The sequence below is a fragment of the Tachysurus fulvidraco genome, chromosome 20, assembly GCF_022655615.1.
Source record: "Tachysurus fulvidraco isolate hzauxx_2018 chromosome 20, HZAU_PFXX_2.0, whole genome shotgun sequence".
In the NCBI taxonomy this organism is placed as follows: domain Eukaryota; kingdom Metazoa; phylum Chordata; class Actinopteri; order Siluriformes; family Bagridae; genus Tachysurus; species Tachysurus fulvidraco.
Window position 1 is genome coordinate 2,343,379 of NC_062537.1, and position 25,898 is coordinate 2,369,276.

Below are 25,898 nucleotides of genomic sequence, written 5' to 3' on the forward strand. Positions count from 1 at the left end.
TTACACCAAAAATGACTAAAACAAAGAGCTGTTTGATTAAATCGCAAGTCATCGTCCTTGTTTATTAGCTGGTATAGTATTTATAGTCTGTACAGCTCGGATGAGTGGCCCGGATGAGAAGGCGAGTTCAGATTGGTCCAGAGACTCCTCCGTTAGATTGTTAAAATGGACGCCACTTGGTTTCAACAAAAGCTCAGATAATCCTGAGGCGAATTTAATTCATGTATTAACTCATTTATTAAAACAATAATAAAAAGAAAAACGTTATTTAACGTTTAATTTTTAAATGCATTACCTCGTGTTTTTTTGTTGTTTGTATACCTTTGATAATATTAATAATACTAATATTAATATCAATAATAATAATAAAAGACACATGAATCCCATTCACTCCATTTATTTTCCCATTGGTAGACAAATCATTTGGTTGGTCACTGATTGCAGAAACACATACTGACGTTTTCCTGTACGTTTTGAAGTCTTACTTCATTCCCAAAAAAAAAAAAAGTAACACCACGTTGTAAATCATAAAAAAAGGCAATAGAATCTTGTCCTGCAATCACAACAGAAGTATAAAAAATATCCACACTGCTCTTCAGATCACAGGGGAAGGTGTTCAGTGCTGCGTTTGTGTGTAAGTGTGTGTTTGTGACTCGAGTGTCTGGGCTTTACGTTCGCGAGAGGCCTCGGTTGTCCAGGTCTTTAACCTGTTGGACAGAAGAACAGGCTCATCAAGAAGCACATCTTCATTTGACTTGAAAGAGTTAAGCTGCAGAGATGTTTAGAGATGTTTACCTTGTATATCCTGACCAGCCAGTGCTCTGTGGTGTACGCCTCTTCCAGCACGTCCAGCTCAAAGTCCTTGTTGCCGATCTCAGCGTTACGGACGCGGTCGTAACCGGGAGGACGTTCTGAAAAGAGCATGTGTGTTAGTTCAATTTAAAAAAAAAAAAAAGTGCAGTGTGAATTTAAACCAAAAGCAGACTGGACAGAGACACTCACTGGCCTCGGTGTAGACCTGGCCGAAGCGGTAATAGCACATCTTGTACATTAAGCAGTTGAGCAGAACCGGAGACCCTTCCCTGTCCACACGGAACTCTCCGGTGGGAGTATAGTAATCGTGCTCCTTGATGTGGCGCCCCGTGTCTGTGCTGCCTCCGATACGCACCATCCACAAGAACTTATTTATGTCTATCAGAAAGACCAGAAAAAGATCGCATTTAGAAAAAATATATAAATAATTCAAAAAATAATTAGAATTAGCAATATTTTTAAAAAAATTAAAGAAAAAGTGAAAAGGGGGTTCATGACAAGCTGAATTTAAAAAAGGAATTATTACGTAAGTTGTGCTTGTATTTAAAAAAAGAAAGAAAGAAAGAAATAATTTTCTTTGTACTGTTTTGTTGACTTCTCAGGGTCACGTACCGTCTGATGAATATCCAGTCAGCCCTCCGAAGATCACCAACACGTAGCTGACGTCCAGCTCTCGCATGATCTCATAGGCCTTCTCCTCTGAAGAGGCCATCGCCTAAACACACACGCGCATTATAAAAACACACACACATCACATCACTAGAAACAGCTCATGACCTGATTGTAAAATTGAAATAAACTCGGTCTGAAGAAGGCTGTCCTGGTCACCTGGCCGACTCGAGAGATGTGCGTGTTGTTCCAGGTGTTGTTGTCCACCAGAATCGTCCGATTTGCCATGGCGGTTATCTGATAGCCGTAATCCCACCAGGACATGACCTTGGCATCCTGAGGTAGAGGAGGGAAAGGTGAAGGTGAATAAGCAAAAAGTGCTTTAAAAAAAAAAAAAAACACAGACTAGAGAAAAAAACGTTGCATATTAATACAAAAAGGGAGTGAGTAAGTGGGTAAGCCTGCGTGGTTGACCTCAGGGGTGTTGTGTCTGAGCCAGTAATACGCCTCTCTGAAATCGTCAAAGATGATGCGGCTGCCGTCTCCTCCGCGAGCCGAGAGCACAATGGAGGGGGAGGAATAGGCCTCGCTGGTCACCCACGTCGAGTGGAAGGTGTACGTGATCAGGAAGAAAGCCATCACCAAAATCATTCCACTGGCAACCTGCAGACGTGTGTGTGGGGGGATGGGGATCAGTAAAATTTCTAAAAGTAACACAGGCGTTTGTTTAATGTTACACGTCGGCCATTTTGAACCCATTCTAAGGTTTCACCTCATTCTTGATGGGGTATGTGGAGTCCTGCTGCTTCTTGGACTTCTTGTCCGGTCGGCTGACGTCCAGGTTCTTCATGTATGTGGTGAGGACCTGAGAAACTCCGATTCCTGACAGGATGCACATGACCGGCGCCAGAACCAGCATCAGACGCACCTACGGAGATGCGGACAATGAATAAAAAAAAAAAGCTTTATTTCGTTCCGTACATTTAATCGAGTTAAATCCCAAATAAACACGGAGCTTACCATCACAGCGGAGAAGTACATGCTGGTCACGCCGTACATGATGATGAAGATCCGGGCATCCGACAGGTTGTTGAAGCAGTAATACAGACCCACTGTGGAGAAAAACAAGGAAAAATAAATAAATAAAACATGCAGATGTTATGTTTTTGAGTTTCTAAAGGGGGAAAAAAGTAGGTTTCTTTACCAGGAAACATGAAAACCAGCAACTGCAGGTCAAAGTAGTAAGAGGACCAGGTTGTGGGCTGGTGCTCGGACACGGAGGCGATGATGGGGATGTTGTTCTTGGCATAGGACGGGTCCAGGAGGGAGTAGAAACGACCGGTCCAGGGAGAAATCTTCCCTGATCACAACAAAGAGAATCACAAGACAAATCATGAGGTGCTCTGTGTTTTTTTTATGGTGACTCATACAAGCAAAGTGACATCGTTTTATCACTTTCAGGCTTCTGACTATCGTGTTTTAATTCTGTGAGCGCCCACTATTTGTTATTCGTTTTATACTGAAAGGACAAATCTTTCCGTTCGTCTAACGTTATCAGTCAAATCTTATGGTTAACCAGGAAGCTGTTACGGCAACCGAGTAATAAACAAAATGAAACCCGACTTAACATTTACCTCCTGTTTGTCTGCAACCTGCTATAATCTTAGACAAACACTTTTTTCATTAATAAGATAAGAGCACACAGACTGAGCAGGTGTGCGAGTGTGTGCGAGAGAGAGAGTGTGTGTGTGTGTACAGGGTGTGTCGTGTTCGTACCCGTCAGCATGAGCACGACTCCGACGGTGAGCAGCACGAAGCCGACCAGAGAAAAGACGCTCTTGAAGAGGATCTCGAACTGCTGGGCGCTGAGTTTGCTGCGCAGGTAATCGACGAAGGCGTGAATCTGACAAAGACCGAACACGCCGAACGCAGCCATGTGCTCGGAGGATTGCACGGGCTAGAGAAGGAAAAAAAAAACAAGACTGGATTAAAATACCTGTTTGTTCAGAGAGCTGAGAGATTAATAATAGCTTCAGAAAACTGGCCAAAAAAAAAAAAAAACACTCAGTTTGCCCATTTTGGAAATAAGCTCCACCCTCTTGTGTAATACAGAGCTTTATAGGACAAAAGTCTCTTAATAAATGAACTGTTCAGGTGTGTGAATCATTTCTATTCATGATGCTAAGAACTCGTGCGCTGCTATTGAGAATCGTTCCTGATGTGAGACTGATGTACCTGGAAGCCCACGAAGGAGATCTGCATGGACAGGATGGTGCCGAGGCAGTACACGGTGCAGTAAGCCACGTAGATGCGGTGGGAGAATCGTCCAGTGAACATCAGCACCAGAACGTGCAGGGGGATCAGGTTGATGAGGAAGACGTAGCCTCCCCACGATGACACCTAAAGGAATAAAAAATGAAAAATATAATACATCTATATATAAGATCAGCACAGACGTGACGACAGCAGTGCCACTCGGGAGGACGCTCACCATGTAGAAGTACGCCAGGGCGCAGATGGCGGACCAGTAAATGGAACCCGTCTTCACCGCCTTGATCCACATGTAGTAAGTCAGCAACATGCAGAAAATAGCGATTCCTTTCCAGAAGAGGAAGAAAAACAGGGTGTAATTCCATACGTTAACCCAGACCTAGCTCTACTCGTCGTCATGGTTACGTATCAAAACATGCCTGAACAAATTTCTGTCACCACGAGAAATAATTTTTATATAAATCACAAAACGATATAATGACATATGATTTTTCTTAGGAAAAAAAAAGGACAAATAAATGACATTTTTGAAACCTTCGTTATCGTAGGAGCCTGCGACAGATCGGGAAATGTATCCTGGTACGACAGCGATCATAGCGGCTGCAAGAAGCCCAGCACCAGCATCCTGTCAAAAAAAATAAATATTCATGATTGCGATCGTTACTTTTATATCTGAGTGAAACGGCACGACCTGAAAGCGCTGATTTAGGACAGAGAGAAGAAACCTTGAGCTCCTTGGTGAAGTGGTAGGTGACGATGGCGGTGAAGGAGGAGAAGAGCGGTGCGAGGAACACACAGACGTTTCGGATGTCGATGGTGACGTGGAAGAAGTGCAGCATGTGGTAAAGTGCTGCCGAGGTCACCATCAAACCTGCACGGGAAAAGTTTTCGCATTCTTAATGTGTGATTCTGTTGAAATGAACAATTTTATTAAAATCAGTTGATTGTCTTTTTGTTGGTGTTTTTTTTTTCCCTCTCAATATGAGGCAAGGCTACTTGATATGTGATGTCACTAAATGAGATATACAGTTTGAACCAATCACAGGCTGATATGCAAATTATACTGAAATATTTAAGAAACAGTAACGAGAGGATGCAGAGACGAAATCATGGTAGTCGTAGTAACAGGATGTGATTTCAGTTCGTTATGGGTTACATCGCCAAAGGAAAGATTTCTTGTTCCTCGTCTGGTGATTTGTCCACCGTACACTAGCACCACGTTCAGTTTCACTCGGCCTACCAGGATAGATGGTGCCTCCGATGATTCTGCCAAGCGGGTACCACGCACGATCGTCGAACCAGTTGTGAAACTTGTAAAATCCTTCCTCGGCCAGGAAACGAGTGGTGCGGTAATTGAAATACCTGAGTTCAGGAGCAAAGACACACACACACACACAAAATCAAGCACGGTCAACGTCTCCGTCGTACCTCTGTCTTACCTCCGTCTCTGTGTGCGGATACTTACGGATCAAACTCGTGGATGACGCTCTCGAACCTCAACACAGAGAAAAGGCGAGTGGAAAACGCTGCATAGAGAAAGAGAAGAGAAAGAGGAGTGTGAGACATTAAGACATTGGTCATCTACAACGCAGAACAAATATAAAAGCACTCACACAGCACGGCCGCCATGGACAGGATGAGGAGCTTCAGCAGCGTGTCCTGTTTCTCGTAGGACAGCCGCAGGAAGCCCATCTTTGTCATCTTTACTATGCTAGCACTCAATACCTGAGAACAAGAAGAAAAAAAAAACAGTCAGTTTTTTGTCATATAAAACAGTCGCTGTGGCATTATTGCTCAAAGCAGCCAGTCTGACAGGTCTACAGGTATGCTTTTGTTTTATTTCTCCTACCTGTATTAACAAACCCCGCCCACTGCACGATTTCGTCTACACACTATCTCCTGATTGGCTGATTTCTTTGTCCATACAAAACGCTTTTAAATGTGAACCAATCTCCTGGGTGAAGAGGCGGGTGTTCCGGAATACGGGTAGGGAAATAAAACAAGGTGTTTTTTTTGTTTTGTTTTTTTTTTTGCAAACAAATTGTTTTTAATGACGTAACGATCAGCAAAGACTATACATGGTCACGGAAATAACTGAATGAACAAGTCAAAAGGAAGCTAGCTACTTAATACGTTAACAGGATCTGGGCAACTGCTCGTGAAAACTGGCAGGAAAAATGCAACAAAATGCTAATTTTATATTCCATGCACAATATATTTAAAAGTCTTACTACCTCTAGATAACTAGTGTTTATTTAAAAAAATAAGCAGTAATAAGATCACGAAGCATTAAAAACAGGTTAATTTCCTATTGCTAACCTGAACTAGCTTGCTAACTAGCATGCTAATAACACAGCTAACTGCTACAACAATCTAAACATTTCCCTTAAACCACCATTTTTTCCGTAAATATTGCAGAGTATATATATTTATCTCAAGGTTACACAGAAAATACAAACAATTACCAATTTCTTTCATCGGCGGTTCACTTCCACGCCGCTTCTGTTACACACTTCACTTTTCCCCACACACACACACACTACTCACTCAACGACCAGAGCCCTGCCCAGCCACGTAAAACCCGCGCTTATTGGTTGATCAACAATCCTGTCTACATTCCCTTGTTTCTTATTGGTCGTCTAGCTGTCACTCAAAGCGTTATGAAGTCCATGCTTTTCTTATGGCGAGTCAGAACTGACGTGTCCTTACAGAAGTGCCACTGTACACTAGTACTGAAAAAGTACTTTTTTTTTTTTTTAAACATTGTTGTTGCACCAGTTGATAAGTTTAATGAAGTGTCTTTGATGAAATCCCTAATCTTTACATGAGATCAATTATTTTATTATATGTATACACTGTGTTGCCAAAAGTACTTGAACATCTGATTGGACGTTTGCATCCCAACATACATGCATGCATTAGATTCTTGCTTTGATTTTGATTCCTTTTTTACATGCACACTTTGTTCTTTTTTTGTTGTTGTTCCCGAAACCCTTTAAACGACGTTACCAGAAAAAAAGACCATCAAATCTTTAAGCATGTATATACAGAGCAAATTTATTGAAATTAGGTTTAACACTTTTTTACAAAAAAAGGTTCACTCACAAATACCAACCTGCATTTGTAACACTACTCGCTTCTTATGTTAATGCCGTAACCTTTCGAAATAAAATAACGATCGAGAAATACACCACGCATCCAAGTGATTCGCTGACAGTGAGACGGGGCCTCGTTATGTGCTTCAGTAAAACAGTAACCTGCTGAGATTCTTAAGTGAAATCTATATAAATATCAACACCTACGTGAATATGGCAAGAGGGACGGTGGCTGTAGTGGAGGTTAGGATTAGACTTGGCATTATTATAGCTTTACTTGGGTTAGCAGCAGCAGAACGGAGCCTTGTTTTCATACTGACCACTGAAAGGATTCGATTGTATTTCTACAATCCAGCTCTAAACTGATGTTAAAGGACCAAATCATATATATAAAAGAGCAGTTTGTTTAGTTTGTCGTAATAATAATCTTTATCATTACTATCATTAATGGATGGATGACAGGTTGAGAGATTACAATAAAATAATGCAAGTATGAAGGAGACGCCGTTTTGTAGATTAAAGGGACTTTTCAATTGTTCCATCGCTCATCGTTAATGACACAAACATGACTTAGATACAAGGATTATCAGTGTTATTAAATGAAATCACAAGGCCAGGTTTTAAAAGAGAAAAAAAAAGCACTGAGGGCATTGACTGGGGAGATGTGCTTAAAATAAAATGTCCTTGTGCTGTAGTTTCTGTAAAATCAACCTAAATGGCACACAACAGGTACAAAAACAGTCCAACAGAACTCCACTGTCAAGACACAGCTGTCTGATCCCACACGCTCGTCATTCACAGTTAAAACGAAGCCTGATCCATCCTTCACGAGAACATTAAAATGCATTTAAAACACAAAGAACACCAATCAAACTCCTGCGTGAAAAGTGCCTGAGGTCACTGAGAGTTTGGAGCCTTGTGGCGGATCGGGGACGCGTGAGGAGATGCGAGTTTCTCTGCCGAGCTTGAAGAGGTCAGAGATGTCTGCAGATGAACCGTCTTGTGGAAGAGCTTGTTGCTGATCAGGACCACCAGAGAGAATAGACGCAGCTGGAAATGGCTGCAGATGAAGATAAAGGGTTATTTCTGTACAGACGGTGCTAATTAAAAGATCAGTAATAGAGGCGTGGCCTCTGTACCACCTCATGCAGGCAGCATGAAGGGGGTGTGGTCTGTGTGTCAGAGTAAAAAACATCAGCTTGCATTTAGGAGGTGTGGCCTCCATGCCTTTAAGTCTAAGTGAAAGGGGTGTGGCCTATGTGCATAGTACGAGTGAAAAGGGTGTGGCCTGTTCGTGGCTTTGATTGCAAGGGGTGTGATCTATGCGCATGGTTTGAGTGAATGGGGTGTGGTCTATGCGCATGGTTTGAGTGAAAGGGGTGTGGTCTATGCACATGGTTTGAGTGAAAGGGGTGTGGTCTATGAGCATAGTTTGAGTGAAAGGGGTGTGGTCTATGTGCATGCTTAGAGTGAAAGGGGTGTGGTCTATGTGCATGGTTTGAGTGAAAGGGGTGTGGCCTATATGCATGTTTTGATTATAAGGGGTGTGGCCTATGCACATGGTTTGAGTGAAAGGGGTGTGGTCTATGCACATGTCAGTTCAGGTAAAAGGGGCATCGCCTTCATGTCATTTCAAAGCAACATGTTTGTTTAAAAAGTGCCTCATCATGCTTGTAAAGGTTATGTGATACAAAGACTCACTAAAGCTTCACAGGGGTCTTGGCCTCATTAGCGCTGATGATGAAGAGTGGGAAGAGGATAGAGAAGAGACAGCCACTGAAATAAATAAAACAGACACTGAATAAATGCTTTAGATAACAATTAGCATTAAGAGATACAGATTTGGAGAAAAGGCTGATTTGTTTAAACGTGTTGTGGTAGTTCAACAGTTGGGTTTTCACCAACAGCTCATTCGTTATTTTTCTAAACGGTGCGTCGATTCTACAGGAAGTTGAATCTCAGTAGATTTATGGCTACGCTGGCAGCTTCAGCACAGCATCTATAGCTCGCTGCTTGACCACATAACACACCTGATTATGTATGACGAGGGCATTGCAGTCAGCAGGGCCATGGGCAGACCGAAGCCAAAATAATACGGCCAGTTCCTCTCAATGTTTGATAGCCTCTGGTGCATCTCGATCCCTTTAAACCACAAAGCAGACATGTGACTAACACACACACACACACACTCGGATCATTCCAGACTAATGGGAGCTGAGGAGGAGGAGCTCACCGTGGTTGAACCAGCGATATTCAAAGCAGTAGAGTGAGTAGAGCAGAGACATGTGCAGGAGGCTGACCAGCTGACCGATCGCATAAATGGGGAACAGACTCACAATCATTCCCTATGTAGGAGGAGGAGGAAATAACACACGATCTTTAGATCTTACAAAAAAATAATTTAAGAAAGAATTTGCAGTTATATTAATATTTAATTAAATTAATTAGACTAAATGAATGACATTTTGCCATTTTTTTTAAATGCACTTCCTTTTTTTTTTTAATTAAACCACCATCTCTGGGCATTTGACTGTAAAGCTGTAAAGCACAGAAATGTATTTCAAATGTTGTAAATCCAGGTTTTGCATCAATTTTGGTCCCCAATACAATAGTTTTGACTTTCCAATCACATGTCTCGGTTTTGCATATTTAATGCTGCCCGGTTCACCTGGTTGTGCCGTGAGGAGCGAAAAAAAGCACTTCCTGTACCTGAATGAGGAAGAGGGCCTGGAGGAGGAGGTTGAAGAGCATGTCTGCTATAATCTTGCTTACACTTGGGAAAGGCTGAGCTTTGCGTCCGGAGACTTCGAAAGCCAGATCGGCAATGTCCTGAGAGACGGAGAAATCAACACTCTGTTAAGCTAAATGTAAGAGGATACAAAGACATCCTGCATCTTCCTCAATGCTCTACATGTGTGTTACTGTTTCAGGTTCCTGACCTGGAACCAGATGGCGTTGACGATCTTGCTGAGCACAAACAGAGGGAGAACCCAGAGGGTACTGAATACCGACGTCAGGATGAACTCCAACCAGGACCACACGTTTCCGTGCAGCGACGGATCGCCTGAACATCAATAAAACTTGTTCTTTGCTAGCTAATGGATTCTGAAGCTCAATACAATAACAACAGGAGATAAACCTACCAATAATTTTTGCTGTCAGAGTCTGGAGCAGTGGTATAAACACTCGGTAGAAAAGAAACAGACTTAGCTGTAGGGAGGAAAAATTATTCTCATGAGTCAAGTAAAAATGTTAAACACGTTTGTTCATAGCAGGCAATATTTTTTTTTAAATTTCATCTAAAATTTGCCAGTTAGTAGAACGAGACATAATAGACTTTTATAGTATCCATAGAAACCATCTGGTCTGCATTAGCAATTATTAACTAACAATCAACAATCATACACTGCCTGCTTTCAATCAAGATACTCCAGATGATCAATAATTTCCTTTTTATTTCTGAAATTTCTCCTTTTCTCTCTCAAAATATTGCAAAATATGTTTCATTTTATTCTTTAAATATTACAATTATTCTTTTACATATTTTTTCTAGAAATTTTATGACTTAATACATATGTTTTTTTTCCTGGATCAGTATCAAAAAATTCTAGATCATCAAAATAGTGAATAAGTAAGGATTTATTTCTTTCCTAATGAGAGAATACGTACCCAAAATACGCCTCCATTCCAGGCACAGCACTGAAAAATCCTACTTGCTAATTTGGGCTCACTTGGGGGAAAAAAAAGAAAAAAGAAAAACGTCAAACAGGGATCAAAAGAGAACAAATGTGAAAGAGGGAATCTCATGCATGCTGATGCACATCACAGATCACACCTACTTCTCATGTTTACAATCCTGACTCTGCGCCCGTCTCTGTGCCAGTGGGCCGCTCGCCCTGCGCCTCCGCTGCTCTTCCCTTTTCTGCTGGATCCGAGCATCGAGCTTCGTGATCGTCCCAATTCCCAGAATAGAATCCTTAATTCCCTAAAGGTGAAGAAAAAAAAAATGACGGAAATAATGAAACAGTATTTCCTTCCAGAGTTGTACTGAATTCATAAATCTGACCGACCGTCAGCCCTAATCTGGGAACTGACACTGAATACACTTTTTAATGTGTGCTGGAGACCGAGGTGCAGACCGTCGCAACATTGCGGAGAAAAGCCCTGATGCTGTCCGTCATCTCCAAACCAGCTGGAGAATCATCAACTGCAGAAGGACGGGGTGCCAGAAAATAAACTCATGATCGGAGTAGGAAATCCTGGTAAACTGGAAAAGACAAAGATATTTTCTCTACAAAGATCACAGATTTTGTTTCTTCCTAATTTTTCACATCATTATTTGTATGCTCTTAAACAAGATGGGAGAGATATTAAATAAAGTTTCATCTCAAAGTGGGATCTGTCGTGAATAAGAAAACAGCCTAAGATTTGATTTTTCTATTTATGAACCACTAAAAAAAACAATAAAATATCCATTATATACAATACGATTGTATCTATTGATTGTTGTAATAAATGTAGCCACAATTCTTTTAAAAACAAAATACATTATTTTTAAAAATATTTTTAGGTTTTTTTGGTTGTTGTCCAGAATTTTTTGGTTGTAAAAATAAAAATAAATTATAATAAATAAATATATAAATAAAATAGACAAAGATATAAAATCAGATGCTTATGTTATTTTATTTTTTTTCAAATAAGATAAACCCTAAACATTACCCTTTTTCCCCCTCAGAGTGTATAATTGTGTGCAAAAGTTTGTACACCCCAAGATAAAATCGAGAAAAGAAAGGCATTTTCTTTCAGACATTAATGACATATGTTTAGATCTAATCTTTAGATTACATCTTGTCTGAGATCAGATTAAATGTCGTTATCTGTAGATCAGATACAGAGCCACAGTCTCGCCCCCCCCCCCCCCCCCCCAAAAAAAAAGCAATATTTCAATGCTGTAGGGGTGCGCAAACTTTTGCACTGGAACTGATCAAAACATGATCAAGGTTCAGGAGCAGAAAAACAATTCATTAAATCAGATCAGAAACAACTCGTGAAAAAGGAGTGTTACACTGAATTCAATATAGTAACATACTGAAGTGTTTATACTAGAGAAATACAATTGTTTTTGTTTGTTTGTAAACAGACAGCTGTTTTTTATTTTATTTTCTATTTATTTTATTTATCATACTGGTATTCATTTGTAACCTTATTTTAACGTCTCGTTTTAATAAATAATGACTTCTAGCGGCATATTATATAGCACAAAACAAAACCTCTGTGTGATTTTAAACAGCGCTATGCTAAGCTAAGCTAAGCTAATCAGCTAAACAAACACACTTAGCACACTACAGCTACAGACATTAAAAACAAAACCTTCGTACCTCATATACATGATATTTTTAAATCCTCTGCATTCTGAATTCTGTCTTATTTCAAAAATCCACACACTCTATATATCTCTCTCTCACACACACACACACACACACACACACACACACACAGCTAGCTAAGGCTGTGTATATCGAACTGTTAAAAACTAGCCTGTGAGTGTGCGTGCGCGTGCCCGTGCGCGTGCCCGTGCTCCGTGCGCTCACGTTCACGCGCAGGAGTCACAGTTCACGCGCGTTGTGCGCTACCTGGGCGGCGCAAAAAAAAGAAACACCGAGTTTCTAAGAAACAAGCGCAATGTCATGTCTGTCTTCTGCTAAACGTGCCGTGGGTGAAGGAGATGGTCTTTTTGCGTTTGGGTACGAAAATAATTAACTAAACAAATAAAGAATTGCTGACTTTGAGCCTGATGGTGTCTGTAAGAGTCAGGAGCGCGCACAGGCGGCGGGTCGCCCTCCTCTTCCTCAGCATCACCGGGATCATCATTTATCGGCACTTCAGGTGAGAAGCGTCTACAACAAGAGGGGAATAAATCCTGTTTTTACTGATGAAGTGCTACTTCTTCTTCTTCTTCTTCTTCTTCTTCTTCTTCTTCTTCTTTTACTTTTTCTTGTTCTTTTTCTTCCTTTTTCTTTTTCTTCTTATATCATCATCATCATTATTACTGTTGATGTTTTTGTTGTTATCATTATTGTTGTCGTCGTCGTCGTCATCATCATCATCATCATCATCATCATCATTATTATTATTATTATTATTATTATTATTATTATTATTATTATTATTATTATTATTATTATTATTATATAAGTGATTTTCCCATCTGCCATTGGTGTTGGGGTTTGATTGCCTCAGGGGTTTCCTCTGGGTACTCTGGTTTTTTCCTCAGTCAAAGACATATTTTTTTTGTTTGTTTTTTTAACTGGAACTGATCAAAACCCAATCAAGGGTCAGTAGCAGAAAAACAATTCATTACATCAGATCAGAAACAACTAATCTGACTTCATCATTTACCGGCACTTCAGCTGAGAAAAAAGCGTCCACAAGAAAAGGGGAATAAATCCAGTTTTTGCTGATGAAGCTGAATGAAGTTGTGTAAGTGTGTGGGTTCGAACATGGACTTGACAGCAGTATTGAATATGAGTAAAATTTGTTAGAAATATTACATACTGTATGTTTCTGTACCGGGGTTTACTGTTTTTTTTTTATTAAATTTACTGTTATTGGGTTTTATTTACCCTTTCTACGCTTAACCTTTAAGGGTTCTGTATGACAAAATGAAGAACCATTAAGTATCAATTCATCCATCAATCCATTTTCAGTAGCGTTTATCCTACACTGGGTCAGAGTGTATATCACCTGGTGTATATCACAACAATAGACAGGGTGCCAGTTCATCACAATCACACACACTCAGACAGGCATTCATACACTATGTACTTTTTAGATGCCAATATGCCACAAACACACAAGTGAGGAGAAAAAAGTACCCAGAGGAAACCCCTGAGGAAATCAAACCCCAACCCTAAAGGCAAGGTGTCCCCCATGTACCAACTGGTACAAAATGGTTCCTCAAATGGACTTTTGGATTGCAATAAATCCCAGATTATACAGCATCAGAAGACATTAGATTTTTTTAACTTTTGTATTATCTCTTGTCTTATTATGCTTGTTTAGTGGACAAACAGAGAAGGTAAAGATCAACAGGAAACAGGGGTTAACGGTGAACTCTTCCCAGTTCACGCTGGGAGGCAAACCGTTCCGAATCCTCGGGGGCTCTCTTCACTATTTCCGTGTCCCTCAGGCCTACTGGAAAGATCGCATGATGAAGATGAAGGCTTGTGGCCTCAACACTCTAACCACGTAGGTGTGGAACATGGCGCTGCCCATGACGACAGCATTAAAAAAACAAAACCCTTCAGGTATAAAGACGGTTTCAGTAATCGGATCCATGGCTGTGTTTCAGATACGTACCGTGGAACTTGCACGAGCCCGAACGTGGGAACTTCCTGTTCAGTGCAGGTCTGGATTTGGAGTAAGAACATTCCCATCCTCATCTGTTTGTCTTTAAACAATCTCTGTACGTAGTAAAACTTTCTGCGACGACAGGTGTGACGTTACACCAGGTACAGATGATGACATCACACAAACGTGGTTCTTCACATCAGCCGTATATATTTATTATACCCAGTTTATAACAAAAAAGCAGTTTTACAGAACATTTGCACACAGCACTACTCCTGAACTCATTTGATAACCAAATGACACACACGACAAACTCACACGAGCACACAAAGAGAAATTAGAAATAGATTTCTATTTAAATACAATACTTCGTAGCCTCTGGGTTTATGAACAGGAGAAACAGAAAATGCATCTCTTTTTTTTATTTATCTTCAACACAGTACGATCCACAAGATACCGGATTTCTGCGATGCTTAAAAAAAAGCGCTTTTCTGTTGTGCGACAAGACGACCATGTAAACGAAAAGGCAAATCAGGCATTATCGTTTCTATAGCAACAACCCATTCACAAGGACTCATATGACAGACACACACAGCTTAAAACCCGCCTGTCCTTAATGAAAGAAGCTGTGTAATAAACGTGTATGGAAGGAGTCTCCAGTGCCAGTGCGTCATGCTGTAACTATACATTTTTTCGACAGCTCTAATACTGAAGATTCCGAAGGTTTATTGTGATTTTGTTGTTACAAGCTGTTTTTCTTTGGTTTCATTAACGTTAAAGTAAAAACTTTGTGGTATGTTGTTATAGTAGAATAACACATTTTGGGGTGATCTCAGCAACTCCGCTTCATCGTGTGACGTATCGTCGTTGATTATTTTACTATACTTGCAGTACACAGAGTGTTTTATCACTTACATATATTTCCGTCTGAAAGAGATGTACGTACAGTACTTATAACAACGCTAATGAAATGTGAGAAGCTTAACACACACATTATGTCCTTAGGGGATGCAAAATTTTGCACTCGACTGGAACGTAAAATGAGGTTGACTGATTATCATACCATGAATTGTTCACGCACATCTGAGCGGGTTGTCAAGCTGCCATCTCAGGAGATGTGTTTTTAGTTGTTTAGCGCTAGGAAACCATACACACTCGTAAACCCTTTTAGCGTTTGAGCTTAGTGAGCTAAACGCGATGCGTCTTTTACTTATTCTGCTACTGTATAGATTTGAAACAATAGAGGATTATAACACTTAAGTGTCGGTTAACACACAACACAACGCGGCCTTTCCCTTGGTAGTGTCAGTCAGGTGGGAGATCATTGGGAGTCATTAACGCTACAGCGATTACATCAGCGTGCTCCAATTAAACCGCTGCAGCGTCACCATGACGACAGGCGAATCAACATCAGTTGACGCTAACGTTGTGTTATATCTGAATGAATGGCTACACGGGATGTCCAGAATATTCCCTGTTTACTTATTATTCATTTATTTATCCACTGTTAACACTTTTTCCCACAATGTAAGCTCTTATATTATTCCTTAGGACCTTTTTACTCCAGGCAGCTGACTTGGGTCTCTGGGTCATCCTTCATCCGGGTCCGTATATCTCCTCAGAACTGGACCTCGGAGGGTTGCCGAGGTGAGACTCGTGATTTTTTTTGCGTCTCAGCATCACTGCAGTATTTTATTACACAAATTTATTGATATGGCACTTCCTGATAGCTGGCTGTTAAGAGACAGGAATATGAAGCTGAGGACGACGTATGCCGGCTTCACACAGGCTGTCGATGCCTTTTTGGACAAGCTTATTCCCAAAATGGTGCCATTACAGGTCTGTTGGGTTCATAAACCTACTGTTTAACAATGTTTCATGAGGGAAGCAACAATAAAGGGCCCCGGTTTGTTTTGCAGTTCAAGAACGGCGGCCCCATCATCGCCGTGCAGTTGGAGCATGAATACGGCTCGTATGCAGTGGACAGGAAATACATGTCCTATCTGAAAGAGGTAATTCAGCTCTTAAAAGAAGGTTGTGGGTTCAAATTTCAGAACCAGAGCAGACACACTTTGGGCCTTTAAGGAAAAATCCATGCTGAACCACTTGCTAATAAATCTGCATCATTAACACCTTGATTCTGTCCGGTCGTATTCAGATAAAAGTTTCTTTTTCCTTCAGACTTCTCACATGCTGCATGCATTTCTGTCTGGAGTAGTCCTTGTAAAAATACTAAACAGAAAAAAAAATGTTAAAATTGTTTAAATACAAGAAGGTTACTCTATATTATAGTATAGAAGTGTTGCAGGTAGACAGCCTGCGCTGGAAGGTTCCACATCTCTGCTGCCGAAGGCGTTTTTACTAACAAATTATTGGTCGGATTGTTTTAAAAGGGTCTCGGTCATCACCATATGTTTGTCATATCGTCAACCAGAGGACACGGATCGGTTTCTGTGGTTTAAAGACGGCACGAACAGAATCCATCGAACTGAGTAAACATCGCTGTGAGGTTACACAAGCTGTGATGTGATGGTGAGACTTGGCTTGTAGGTGGATATGAGGTCTGAGGAAAAGGACATGCTTTGAGGTAGAATGCTGTAGGTGTGGCTCACATGTACAGGGTTCAGTCGTGAGGTCCGGAGATTCCTCTGTGCTTTTGGATTTCATAAGCACGAGCAGGAAAAATAAGACATCATAAGGCAAAGTCTTCTACAACATGGGTCAAGACACAGGAGGCTAACAGCAAAGATGGGAAATTAATATTCAAAATCACAACCACAGCTCGAGTTCGAAAAGACACCAAATAACAGTTGTATTTACGTGCTGTTTCCTCTTCAGACCATTGAGCAGAGGGGCATCAGTGAGCTTCTCCTCGCATCAGACAGCCACGACGGCTTAAAAAGTGGCGGAGTGAGCAAAAGTAAAGCCATCTCATATGACATGTAAAATAATCAGATATCCCAGAATCAGTGTCTTTTCCACAGTGTATGAGTTGAGGTTAATAGACATTACCGTTGTCTTAGTCCTCAGGACTCTGAACCTGCGCAAACTAAATCACGAAGACATCAAGTATCTGGATTTCGTGCAGGTAATCAGACTCTAATTACACTGTCTGCTTGACCAAGGAGACATAATTCTGAGTTATATTGTGACTCACATCACAGCTGGTTTGTCGATTTGTTTGATATGAGACACAATTTATAACATATCTAATTTCAGAGTCTCCATAGTGTTAGATTTATTTCTGAGCGACTTTTTAAAGCTTCTGTGATTGTAACCAGAAACGGATAAAAAGTACGCTTAATAAATGATTTAACACATCATAAGTAATTTGGACATTTTTGGATAATAATTCTTCCCAAGTGATTTAATATTTTAATATTGTATAACTGATTACCAGCCAAACAGCCCTGTTTTCATTACGGAGTACTTGACCGGACACTTCGATGGCTGGGGAGATCTGCACCACGTCTTTCCTGTAGAAGGTACTTTTGTTTGTAGGACTTGATATGTTTAGGATGAATTTCTGTCTTTATATTTTTTGTGTTTCCTTATATAATATACTGTATACAACATATATATATAAACCGGCTGAGAAGGAGTGCGTGTTGTACGTGTTAGACATGGTTGCGGTGGTTCGAGAGGTGCTGCGACGCGGCATGTCCATCAACCTCCACATGTTCCACGGAGGAACAAACTTCGGCTTCATGACCGGTGCTGTGGCCAAGCCCTCTTACAAGGCTCTAATCCCCAGCTATGGTTTGTCATCTTTTAATACTCCACATTCAGGAAAAAAATGTACTTATACAAGCAAACATGCCAGGGTTAAAAGAACAATAAATGTCATTTGGGGTCATTTGGTACTAGAGTTCGGAAACCCCTGACCAGATTAAACAAGACAAGAATCTCCAAACTGGTAGTAATTTTAAGGTAGACTGTGGTTTACGCACAGTACTCAAGATCACCACAAGGGAGCAGAATGAATTTATCTTCATTTTAGCTTTAATGAATCTCCCTGTAATAATATCCTGAGTCTATATGGAGATCTATGGGTTTGGGTTTTTCTTATCCTGCTGTGTTTTATTCCTTTAGATTATGACGCGCCTTTGTCCGAGAATGGTGAATATACACCGAAGTACCACCTGCTGAGGGAACTCCTCGGTCGATACAGCAGTGTGTGACACAAGCTTTTTAACTTTTTAAAGCAAGTTTGGTCTAAAATAAAATGGATTTTTCATTAGCTCTACTTTACTTCAGTGTTTCTAGTGTGTGTGTGTTTGAGTAAGAACTGATTTTAGTGAGTTGTGTTTCAGGCCATCCTCTGCCGGAGATGCCGGCTCTGCGCTGGAAGGAGAGCTACGAGACAGCCATCATGTACCGACACCTCTCTTTATGGGATGCTCTGCCTTTCACAAAAGAGGTGTCAACTTTATTGCTTAATTTTGTCGCTAATAGGACAAAATAAAAATTATTATGAATAAAAGTTATTGTGTATTAGTAATGTATGGCTTATTAGTTATTAATATCTGACAAACTTGTCAGTAAAGGCTGAAGTATTCCTGAAAAAAAATACAAAAAATAGAGATAAAAAATACTAAATAATATATATCTATATATCTATATATAATATCTATATATTTTTGAAATATTTTTATAGTATAATTGCTAACTCGGTGGCCATTATACTATAAAAAGATTTTAAAAAATAGCAATATAAAATTCTATTTATTTATTTTAATATTGTTTGTGTGTGTGTTTTTTTAATCTCAAAGAGGACTCCATCAGCCTTAACATAGATATTAAGATAATATATACATATTATTTATTATTTTTTATTATGTATATGTTTTACATTTTTTTTTGTATATTTTTTTCTTCTCAAACAGGAATCCTTCAGCCTTTACTAACAAGTTACAACTAAATGACAATTTTTTTTTTTGGTTTGTTACATATTAATAACTAATAAGCCATACGTTACTAATACACAATAACTTACTTTATTAATAACTAATAATAAACCACAAAAGCAGTGTCTTAGTAACACAATACATTAGCGATTAGTAACACAATACATGTTTCTTTCTTTCCGAAGCCTTTTAAATCCAGGAATCCTGTTAATATGGAGAATCTGCCCGTAAACAACAAAAACGGACAAGCGTACGGATACACACTGTACGAGACCACCATCACCACCGGGGGCTTCTTAAAATCGGGAAACAACATCCGAGACAGAGCGCTGGTTAAATAAACAAACAAACAAACAAATAAATATATATAAATAAATAAAAATCAGTGTTATCATCTGATAATAAGATTCCCTGTCTGGCGGATGTGTGATGTTTTAAGGTGTTCGTGAACAGAGGCTTCATCGGCACTTTCGACTACAAGAATACAGGGTTAGCAGTTTCTGATGGGAAGGTACAGTATGAATGCTTTTATTATTTACTAACGTAAGAGTCTGTTTGCAAGCTGACTGAACAGAACCTACGTTAGAAACAAAGGGAATTTCTTGTTGCGTCATTCAGCACCACGACGCTGTCGTGTCGCGCTGAAAAGCAGTCACACTGTAATTAAAGCTGTACTGCGAAGATTATTAACATGGATGCTAATGCTGAGTACAAGAAACTTTTTATTAATGAATTTTATCGTGTGCTCATATTCGTAGAAAGCTCGGACCCTGAGTTTCCTGGTGGAGAACTGTGGACGTGCGCACTCTGGCCAGACCATGGACAATCAGCGCAAAGGTACAGGACCACGATGTTTCCTGCATGACACACGTGAAACAGTTATTATCATGGCATTAGGTGACAAAAAGATCTATTTGTTTCAGGGATCGTTGGAGAGATTTTACTGAACAACGTGCCTCTTAAAGACTTCACAATTTACAGCCTGGATATGACACACAGCTTTATCGACAAGTTTGTGAAATATTATTCCGAATACGCGTTGGCACACGATAAAGGAAATCGTTTAAGAGATCTGTCTAAGCATGGCAAACTGTTGTGTTTAGTTTATACAGAGCTCCGTGGAAGTCTCTCCCTCAGAAGCCGAGCTTTCCGGCGTTTCTCCAGGGAAGGCTTTTTGTGGACGGATTTCCGAGCGACGCCTTCGTCAAACTGCCTGTGAGTGACTAAGCTTGAACTGAGCTTGAAGTTCTGTTTGGTGGATAAATGAGGGTTAAAATACATTTCACCTACGGGTGTGTGATTACAGAGCTGGAGCAAAGGCGTGATCTTCATCAACAGTCAGAACGTGGGACGTTACTGGCACATCGGCCCTCAGCAGGCGCTCTACATCCCTGGGCCTTTCCTCAACAGCGGAATCAACCAAGTCAGTCATCACAATATTCGTATATTTGTGACATGAGACACGAATCATTAGTTGGTTCATGTTAAATGGTTACCTCTTATCTAATGAGTTCACCTGTTTTTGGTACATTTATCTCAATTTTTTTACTCACTCACTCACTCATTTTCTACCGCTTATCCGACCTTCTCGGGTCACGGGGAGCCTGTGCCTATCCCAGGCATCATCGGGCATCAAGGCAGGATACACCCTGGACGGAGTGCCAACCCATCGCAGGGCACACACACACTCTCATTCACTCACACAATCACACACTATGGACTACGGACAATTTTCCAGAGATGCCAATCAACCTACCATGCATGTCTTTGGACCGGGGGAGGAAACCGGAGTACCCGGAGGAAACCCCCGAGGCACGGGGCGAACATGCAAACTCCGCACACACAAGGCGGAGGTGGGAATCAAACCCCCAACCCTGGAGGTGTGAGGCGAACGTGCTAACCACTAAGCCACCAGGGCCCCTTTTTTTTTTGAAATTTTAAATTGTTTTTTGTTTCATTTGTTATTAACGTCATTAAATTAAAAGTCGAACATGTATAAAAATAGTAATAATCTTCAGATAGAAGGTGAGCAGAAACAAATCAACAAATCAAAAGGTCAGATTTACTAACTGACCATTTGACTCATCTGTAAAATGTAAAAAAAAAAAATTATTCCTCTGCAATATAAATCGTGACGTTCGTTTGTCTCACGGGTTTCTCCGGTTTATTACAGCTCACTGTGTTTGAGGAGGAGGAATCGGATTTTAAAGTCCAGTTTGAAACCTCTCCTGATCTGGGAATGACCGTGGACATCCAGTAACGATACGAACGAGTAGGAAAACAAAATGAAAAATATCTTCAACATCGTCATCATCTTCATCACCACCACCACCATCATCACCACCATCAACCCAGTAGCATCCAGCAACTGAGGATGCTTTAGAGCTTTAGTGCAAAACAAAAGAAGCAAACATTGCACAAAGATTAGAAATATATTGAATACGATTGAATACGTTTATAATAGATGGATTTAGTTAAACTGTGTTTTTTTTTAATACTTATGAATGTCTAATGCACTGTTATTTATTCATTTTCTATACACATTTATAAACCATTTATTAATATTTTGATATATGTGATTTGATAATAAACTTCTGACTCCGGTGTGGTAGCGTCGGTTTTTATTTTTATTGCCGGTTGAATCTTATGTGTAGTAACTAGAAATGCAAAAATAAAAACGAAACCAATACACAAATTAAAGGGACTCCTGCAAACGTGTAGCTTTTTAAAATCTGTGCGATCGTGCATAAAAGCAAAACAACAACAACAACAACAACAACAACAACGGCTTATTAGGGCAAATCAGAGGTTTTAACTACAATGGGCTGTAGAAGGTTGTGGAAAACAAAACAAAAAAACAAAAATACCATAATTTGAGAAAATGTCAAATCTGAGATATATTTTTCTCTTAATTCCAAAAGAAAGACAAAAAGTCTAATTTGTTTTGTTGATTTGTAATCGTTTAAATTGGGTTAATTATGGTAATTTAACGCCTCGCCAGTTACGCACTTGTACTTCGTGTAAGGAGAGTTTACACAAGTCACTATAACATTAAATATTTCATTGTGAAAAATGAATTCGCGATATAACCCACGTACAAACTAGAAAGGAAAATCAATAAGGTTTGGCTCTGTCGCTAAATCTGTGCTAATTTACACTAAATCTATTTGTTCAACTGTTCAGGATTTGTGTTAATGACGTAACACTGATGAAACTAAACACACCAAATGTTGCAAAAAGTGGTTCTAGGGGTGTGCAAACTTTTGCAAACCAGTTGAAATTTCCGTCCGGTGTGTGTAAGCTGTGTGTGAAGATTTTTTTTTTACATTTGTTGTGTTAAAAGTTGGGGTTGGTTGTGTGGGGGAGGGGAGGTGTGGGGGTATTTGTTATTTAGACCTCAATGGCTCAGTGTGTCGGGGGTAAAGATGACGTTCACAATCGTTGTGATAATGAAGCTATTGCTTAGAGCTGACTCACGCCGAACAACGGCCCTTTTCTTCTGCCGCTGATCCTCAGTGTGGGCAAACAGAGATCCGTCCAGATACCAGCGCCAGCAGCTTAGAGGAATTTCAGAATGCTGTTCATCCGATCGTTCCTTGGCTTTGTACGACTTCCACAAAAGATTTTTATTGCAACGTCCCAAATAGTCCGTGTATTAATTATATCTCCACGGTGAAATCGGTGAAGCCCTTCTTCCCTTCGTTCACTAGCACAGGTCTTTCGGTCCGAGTGTGCCACACCAGCACCTGTAAAATCACACGAAAACGTTCTTCAACAAGATAAACTAACACTCCAGCACAAACACTGCTGTAACTGTCACTCAATCCATTCCTCACTGCTGTAAACTAACCATCATTAGATGCTACAATTATTAGTAAGAGGAGGTGATGAAGGAAACATAGGAGTAGAATTTGGAGTAGAAGTAGGAGTAAAAGTTGGGGGAGGAGTTAAAGTAAAATGAGGTGTAGAAGGAGTAAAAGTAGAAGAAGAAGTAGGTATAGAAGGAGTGGAACGAGGATGTAGAAGCAGTAGAAGTAGGAATAGAAGGAGTAGGATGAGTAGAAATAGGAGAAGTAGTAGGAATATAAGGAGTAGCAGTAAAAGAGGTAGAAGTGGGAGTAGTAGCGGAAGAGGGAGTAGAAGGAGAAGGTGAGAAGTAGAAGGAGCAAAAGTAGGAGTAGAAGTATTAGAGGTAGTAGACGTAGATGTAGAAGGTGTAGAAGTAGCAGCAGAAGCAGTAGAATTGGTAGAGGGAGTAGGAGAAGAAGTACAAAAAAAAAAAATAGAAGTAGGAGTAGAAGCAGGAGTACTAGGATTCTTCCACACTAAGAACAGAAGTGATTCTATGAGCTGACCTTTGTACAGTTCTCAGCTTTAGGCTCCAGCTCGCTGAGAGTGACCAGATCCCCCAGTAAGCTGCTCTCCTGATATCCTCCTTTAACCCCGTTCAGCTTAAAGTAGGCCTGATGTTTGCTGAGGATGAGATGGAGGTTGACGGCGAACCCGGCCATGTCGATCGCAAATGGCCGCCGAGGGTCGAACACGGTGCTCCAGCCGTACACTTTTCCCAGTTTGTTGATTTTAGGCGACTCGTAACGTAGGCCGCCTACAAAGGCGACGGGCCAGACGGAGACCTTCTGGGTCGAGCGCATCTAAAGAAAAGAAAGAAGAAAAAAAAAAACACAGGCGATCAGTAGGTTACAGAATCAGTTATTTCTTGCTGAATAGGAAAAAAAAATCTCTGATGCAACCCTAAGTTACGGACAAGAGTGAAATTACCATCTGTTAATGTGTTCCTCTGTGGAGAATGCATTCGTCCTCCAGAATTATTGGCACCCTTCCAAAAAAATTTGCAGATTCATAAAGATAAAATCAAGAATAAAACAGAAAATGACCGTTGTTTGTAAAAGTCTTTTTTTTTTCTAATTGTCAAAAAATAAACAATTACAAAATATTTAAATATTAAAAACATTCAAATAAAAAAATGTAAAAGATTTTAAAAAATTAATATAAAACATTTAATGTTTTAACATTTAAGATTTTTTTTTTTAATTACAAAAAAATGGATTTTTAAAAGATTTTTAAAATATTTGCTCTCAGCCGTTGAGAATTGTTCCCCTGGCTGTAAATATGAGGTAAAATAGCTTTACATTCTTTACAGATACCTCCTTTTCATAAAGGGTGCCAATAATTCTGGTATCAGCTCTAAGTAAATAACAGTTCCATGTCGATGTTAAAATGTTAGATATCCTGTAATTCCGGAACTTCTGTTCTTCTCACCTCCTCGAACAGCTCCAGGCTGTATGTGTTGTCATCGTCAGCAAAATACACCACCCCCTGGTGCCGAGGCGTACGGCCAAGGTTTTCTCGGAGCCAGCGCAGGCCAAGGTTCCTCTGCACCGTTCCACGCGGTACACGGCTGCCCCTTGCTTCCTTGCGCATCCGGTGAACTCGCGGCGTCTCCACGTTCAGGTGCGTGTGATTGAGCCCGGAGTTCTTCAGCAGCCTGGAGACGAGCGCCGTCCTGCGTGGTGAATCTTCCACCACGATCCAGTGCAGGTTAGGGACATGCAGGAACGTGTTGGTGAGGCGCGTGAGCTCGGCTTTCTGCACGGCTCGGGTGTAGGTGGGCGTGATGACGTGGATGATGGGCAGAAGGTCGGACCACGGTGCGGGACGCCCCAACACGTGGCCACGGCGGATGCCGTTATCTGTGATGCAGTTTTCTCTGATGTGGTTCTTTTGTACTTTCGTGACATCTGTGGAGGAGTAATAATAAGACCAAGACAAAAGTGAGGAAAAGTGATGATTGTTATTACATGACGTGCATGATGTCATGCTTTACCAGGGTGCACAGTCAATGAAAAATATTTTTTATATAGATACGTTAAATGTAATAAAACATGATATAAATCATTCGGAGAGAGAGATGTTTAAATGGTGATTTACTCTTGAGTGTGACGGGCTGTGGAGTTACAGGACTCTGATGCCACATGTTGATGAGTAAAGTCCATGGCAGCACAATCAGGACAAAGGCAAGGATGTCTCGTCTCCTCGGCATGTCCAAGTCTTGCTCTATGCCATGTGGAGAAAGACAAGAGAGAGAGAGAGGGTGAGAGAGAAAGAACTTTAATCGTTTCATCCCCAGTGAATGTCTCCACACAGCTGTCTAAGCCTATAAATCTCCACCGCACCAGAACTGTGGCAGCCATGTTGTTGGAAAAGCTCAACAATCATCATTTTTTTAATTACCGAGTCGTCGAATCTGCTGAGTAGCTTGGCACTGATTTCGTAACCACAAGCCAAAAGTCTGAGGATTAGTTTGCGAAAAATTCATTTCACATATTATTGTGATGTTTAACTCACAATTCAAGTGAGCGGAGAGAATTGTTCCAAATAACCCAAAATATCAGAGTCTCTAGGACAAACTGTTCGTCTTAAACACAGGTAAATATATTATATCAAGGCACCAAGCACTTATTTTTCATTGATAAAATGGAATAGATCAATTAGGTTCATTAGCTCAGTCTCAATTTAGCTGAAACTCAAAGAGGGTGAAGGTCCAAACGGCAGATCTGCTCTCAGTAAACAAAGGAAAAAATTAATTATAAGCAAACCAAGCAATTATTTAGTCCAAATTGTACACTTGTTCTCACTAAGCCAAAGAATCAGCTCATCAGAGTTTGTTGAAAAAAAATCAAGGTTCTTGTGTTTTAGTGGAGAAAAGTAAGTGCTTGTCCCCCTATTAAATAATCGCTGCTGTCCAAGAGATTGAGATGTTACCCAACTTCAAGACGGAGTTTACAGAGCAGTCCAATGTCCATTACTGAAGAATGAGAATAAAACAAAAGGA

The 25,898-nt window shown here is 40.3% G+C and overlaps 4 protein-coding genes across 19 annotated transcripts in view; 1 reads left to right on the forward strand and 3 right to left on the reverse strand.

Annotated features, from left to right (window-relative positions):
* Window positions 1-381: 381 nt before the first annotated feature.
* On the reverse strand, window positions 382-6,308 carry stt3a (STT3 oligosaccharyltransferase complex catalytic subunit A). 2 transcript variants are annotated; one of them, XM_027158545.2, is made up of 19 exons: window positions 6,159-6,283; window positions 5,543-5,647; window positions 5,307-5,418; window positions 5,159-5,219; window positions 4,934-5,055; window positions 4,419-4,564; window positions 4,228-4,318; window positions 3,914-4,020; window positions 3,658-3,822; window positions 3,199-3,379; window positions 2,627-2,782; window positions 2,443-2,534; window positions 2,195-2,350; window positions 1,897-2,085; window positions 1,642-1,758; window positions 1,426-1,528; window positions 1,003-1,191; window positions 796-911; window positions 382-707 (listed from the first exon to the last, which is right to left on the reverse strand). In XM_027158545.2, exons 3-19 carry the CDS (start codon window positions 5,392-5,394, stop codon window positions 669-671), a joined length of 2,118 nt encoding a protein of 705 aa, XP_027014346.1. In that variant the 5' UTR covers window positions 5,395-5,418; window positions 5,543-5,647; window positions 6,159-6,283; the 3' UTR covers window positions 382-668. The 2 variants fall into 2 exon arrangements, with proteins under 2 accessions (XP_027014346.1, XP_027014345.1); XM_027158544.2 differs by lacking the exon at window positions 5,543-5,647 and having other exon boundaries at window positions 6,159-6,308.
* Window positions 6,309-6,724: 416 nt separating this feature from the next.
* Window positions 6,725-12,322, reverse strand: ei24 (EI24 autophagy associated transmembrane protein). The gene is made up of 11 exons (XM_027158366.2): window positions 12,167-12,322; window positions 10,928-11,055; window positions 10,628-10,773; window positions 10,458-10,518; window positions 9,932-9,998; window positions 9,728-9,852; window positions 9,498-9,617; window positions 9,022-9,133; window positions 8,819-8,930; window positions 8,490-8,564; window positions 6,725-7,848 (listed from the first exon to the last, which is right to left on the reverse strand). The coding sequence occupies exons 2-11, from the start codon at window positions 10,967-10,969 to the stop codon at window positions 7,686-7,688; spliced, it is 1,023 nt and encodes a 340-aa protein (XP_027014167.1). The 5' UTR covers window positions 10,970-11,055; window positions 12,167-12,322; the 3' UTR covers window positions 6,725-7,685.
* Window positions 12,323-12,418: 96 nt separating this feature from the next.
* LOC113650190 (beta-galactosidase-1-like protein 2) lies at window positions 12,419-21,581 on the forward strand. Its single transcript, XM_027158364.2, has 19 exons — window positions 12,419-12,674; window positions 13,851-14,036; window positions 14,140-14,208; window positions 15,690-15,785; window positions 15,869-15,977; window positions 16,058-16,150; window positions 16,977-17,058; window positions 17,162-17,226; window positions 17,539-17,623; window positions 17,760-17,897; window positions 18,231-18,311; window positions 18,452-18,558; window positions 19,231-19,377; window positions 19,485-19,556; window positions 19,804-19,882; window positions 19,969-20,056; window positions 20,149-20,260; window positions 20,352-20,468; window positions 21,219-21,581. Exons 1-19 carry the CDS (start codon window positions 12,583-12,585, stop codon window positions 21,303-21,305), a joined length of 1,905 nt encoding a protein of 634 aa, XP_027014165.2. The 5' UTR covers window positions 12,419-12,582; the 3' UTR covers window positions 21,306-21,581.
* Window positions 21,582-21,651: 70 nt separating this feature from the next.
* b3gat1b (beta-1,3-glucuronyltransferase 1 (glucuronosyltransferase P) b) overlaps window positions 21,652-25,898 on the reverse strand; it is a 9,867-nt gene continuing 5,620 nt past the window's right edge. For all 15 annotated transcript variants that reach the window (XM_027158368.2, XM_047804592.1, XM_047804590.1 and 12 more), the window contains 4 exons: window positions 24,995-25,120; window positions 24,326-24,804; window positions 23,401-23,697; window positions 21,652-22,791 (listed from right to left, as the gene is read on the reverse strand). In XM_027158368.2, coding sequence (XP_027014169.2) covers window positions 22,705-22,791; window positions 23,401-23,697; window positions 24,326-24,804; window positions 24,995-25,106 — 975 coding nt within the window. In that variant the 5' untranslated portion in view covers window positions 25,107-25,120 and the 3' untranslated portion in view covers window positions 21,652-22,704. The remainder of the gene's footprint in view (window positions 22,792-23,400; window positions 23,698-24,325; window positions 24,805-24,994; window positions 25,121-25,898) is intronic.

Bases quoted from the DNA above. Each gene is read 5' to 3' on its own strand.
- stt3a (XM_027158544.2), bottom strand. From the start codon at position 5,394: ATGACAAAGATGGGCTTCCTGCGGCTGTCCTACGAGAAACAGGACACG. The intron at 5,056-5,158 runs GTAAGTATCCGC...TCCTGAACTCAG, and splicing joins GTCATCCACGAGTTTGATCC to GTATTTCAATTACCGCACCA. The intron at 2,783-3,198 runs GTACGAACACGA...TGTTGTGATCAG, and splicing joins AGTCGTGCTCATGCTGACGG to GGAAGATTTCTCCCTGGACC.
- ei24 (XM_027158366.2), bottom strand. From the start codon at position 10,969: ATGACGGACAGCATCAGGGCTTTTCTCCGCAATGTTGCGACG. The intron at 9,618-9,727 runs GTCAGGAACCTG...TCCGTCTCTCAG, and splicing joins TCAACGCCATCTGGTTCCAG to GACATTGCCGATCTGGCTTT. The intron at 9,134-9,497 runs GTACAGGAAGTG...CCTCCTACATAG, and splicing joins AGGCCCTCTTCCTCATTCAG to GGAATGATTGTGAGTCTGTT.
- LOC113650190 (XM_027158364.2), top strand. From the start codon at position 12,583: ATGGTGTCTGTAAGAGTCAGGAGCGCGCACAGGCGGCGGGTCGCCCTC. The intron at 17,059-17,161 runs GTAAAGCCATCT...CCGTTGTCTTAG, and splicing joins AAGTGGCGGAGTGAGCAAAA to TCCTCAGGACTCTGAACCTG. The intron at 17,624-17,759 runs GTACTTTTGTTT...TGTACGTGTTAG, and splicing joins CCACGTCTTTCCTGTAGAAG to ACATGGTTGCGGTGGTTCGA.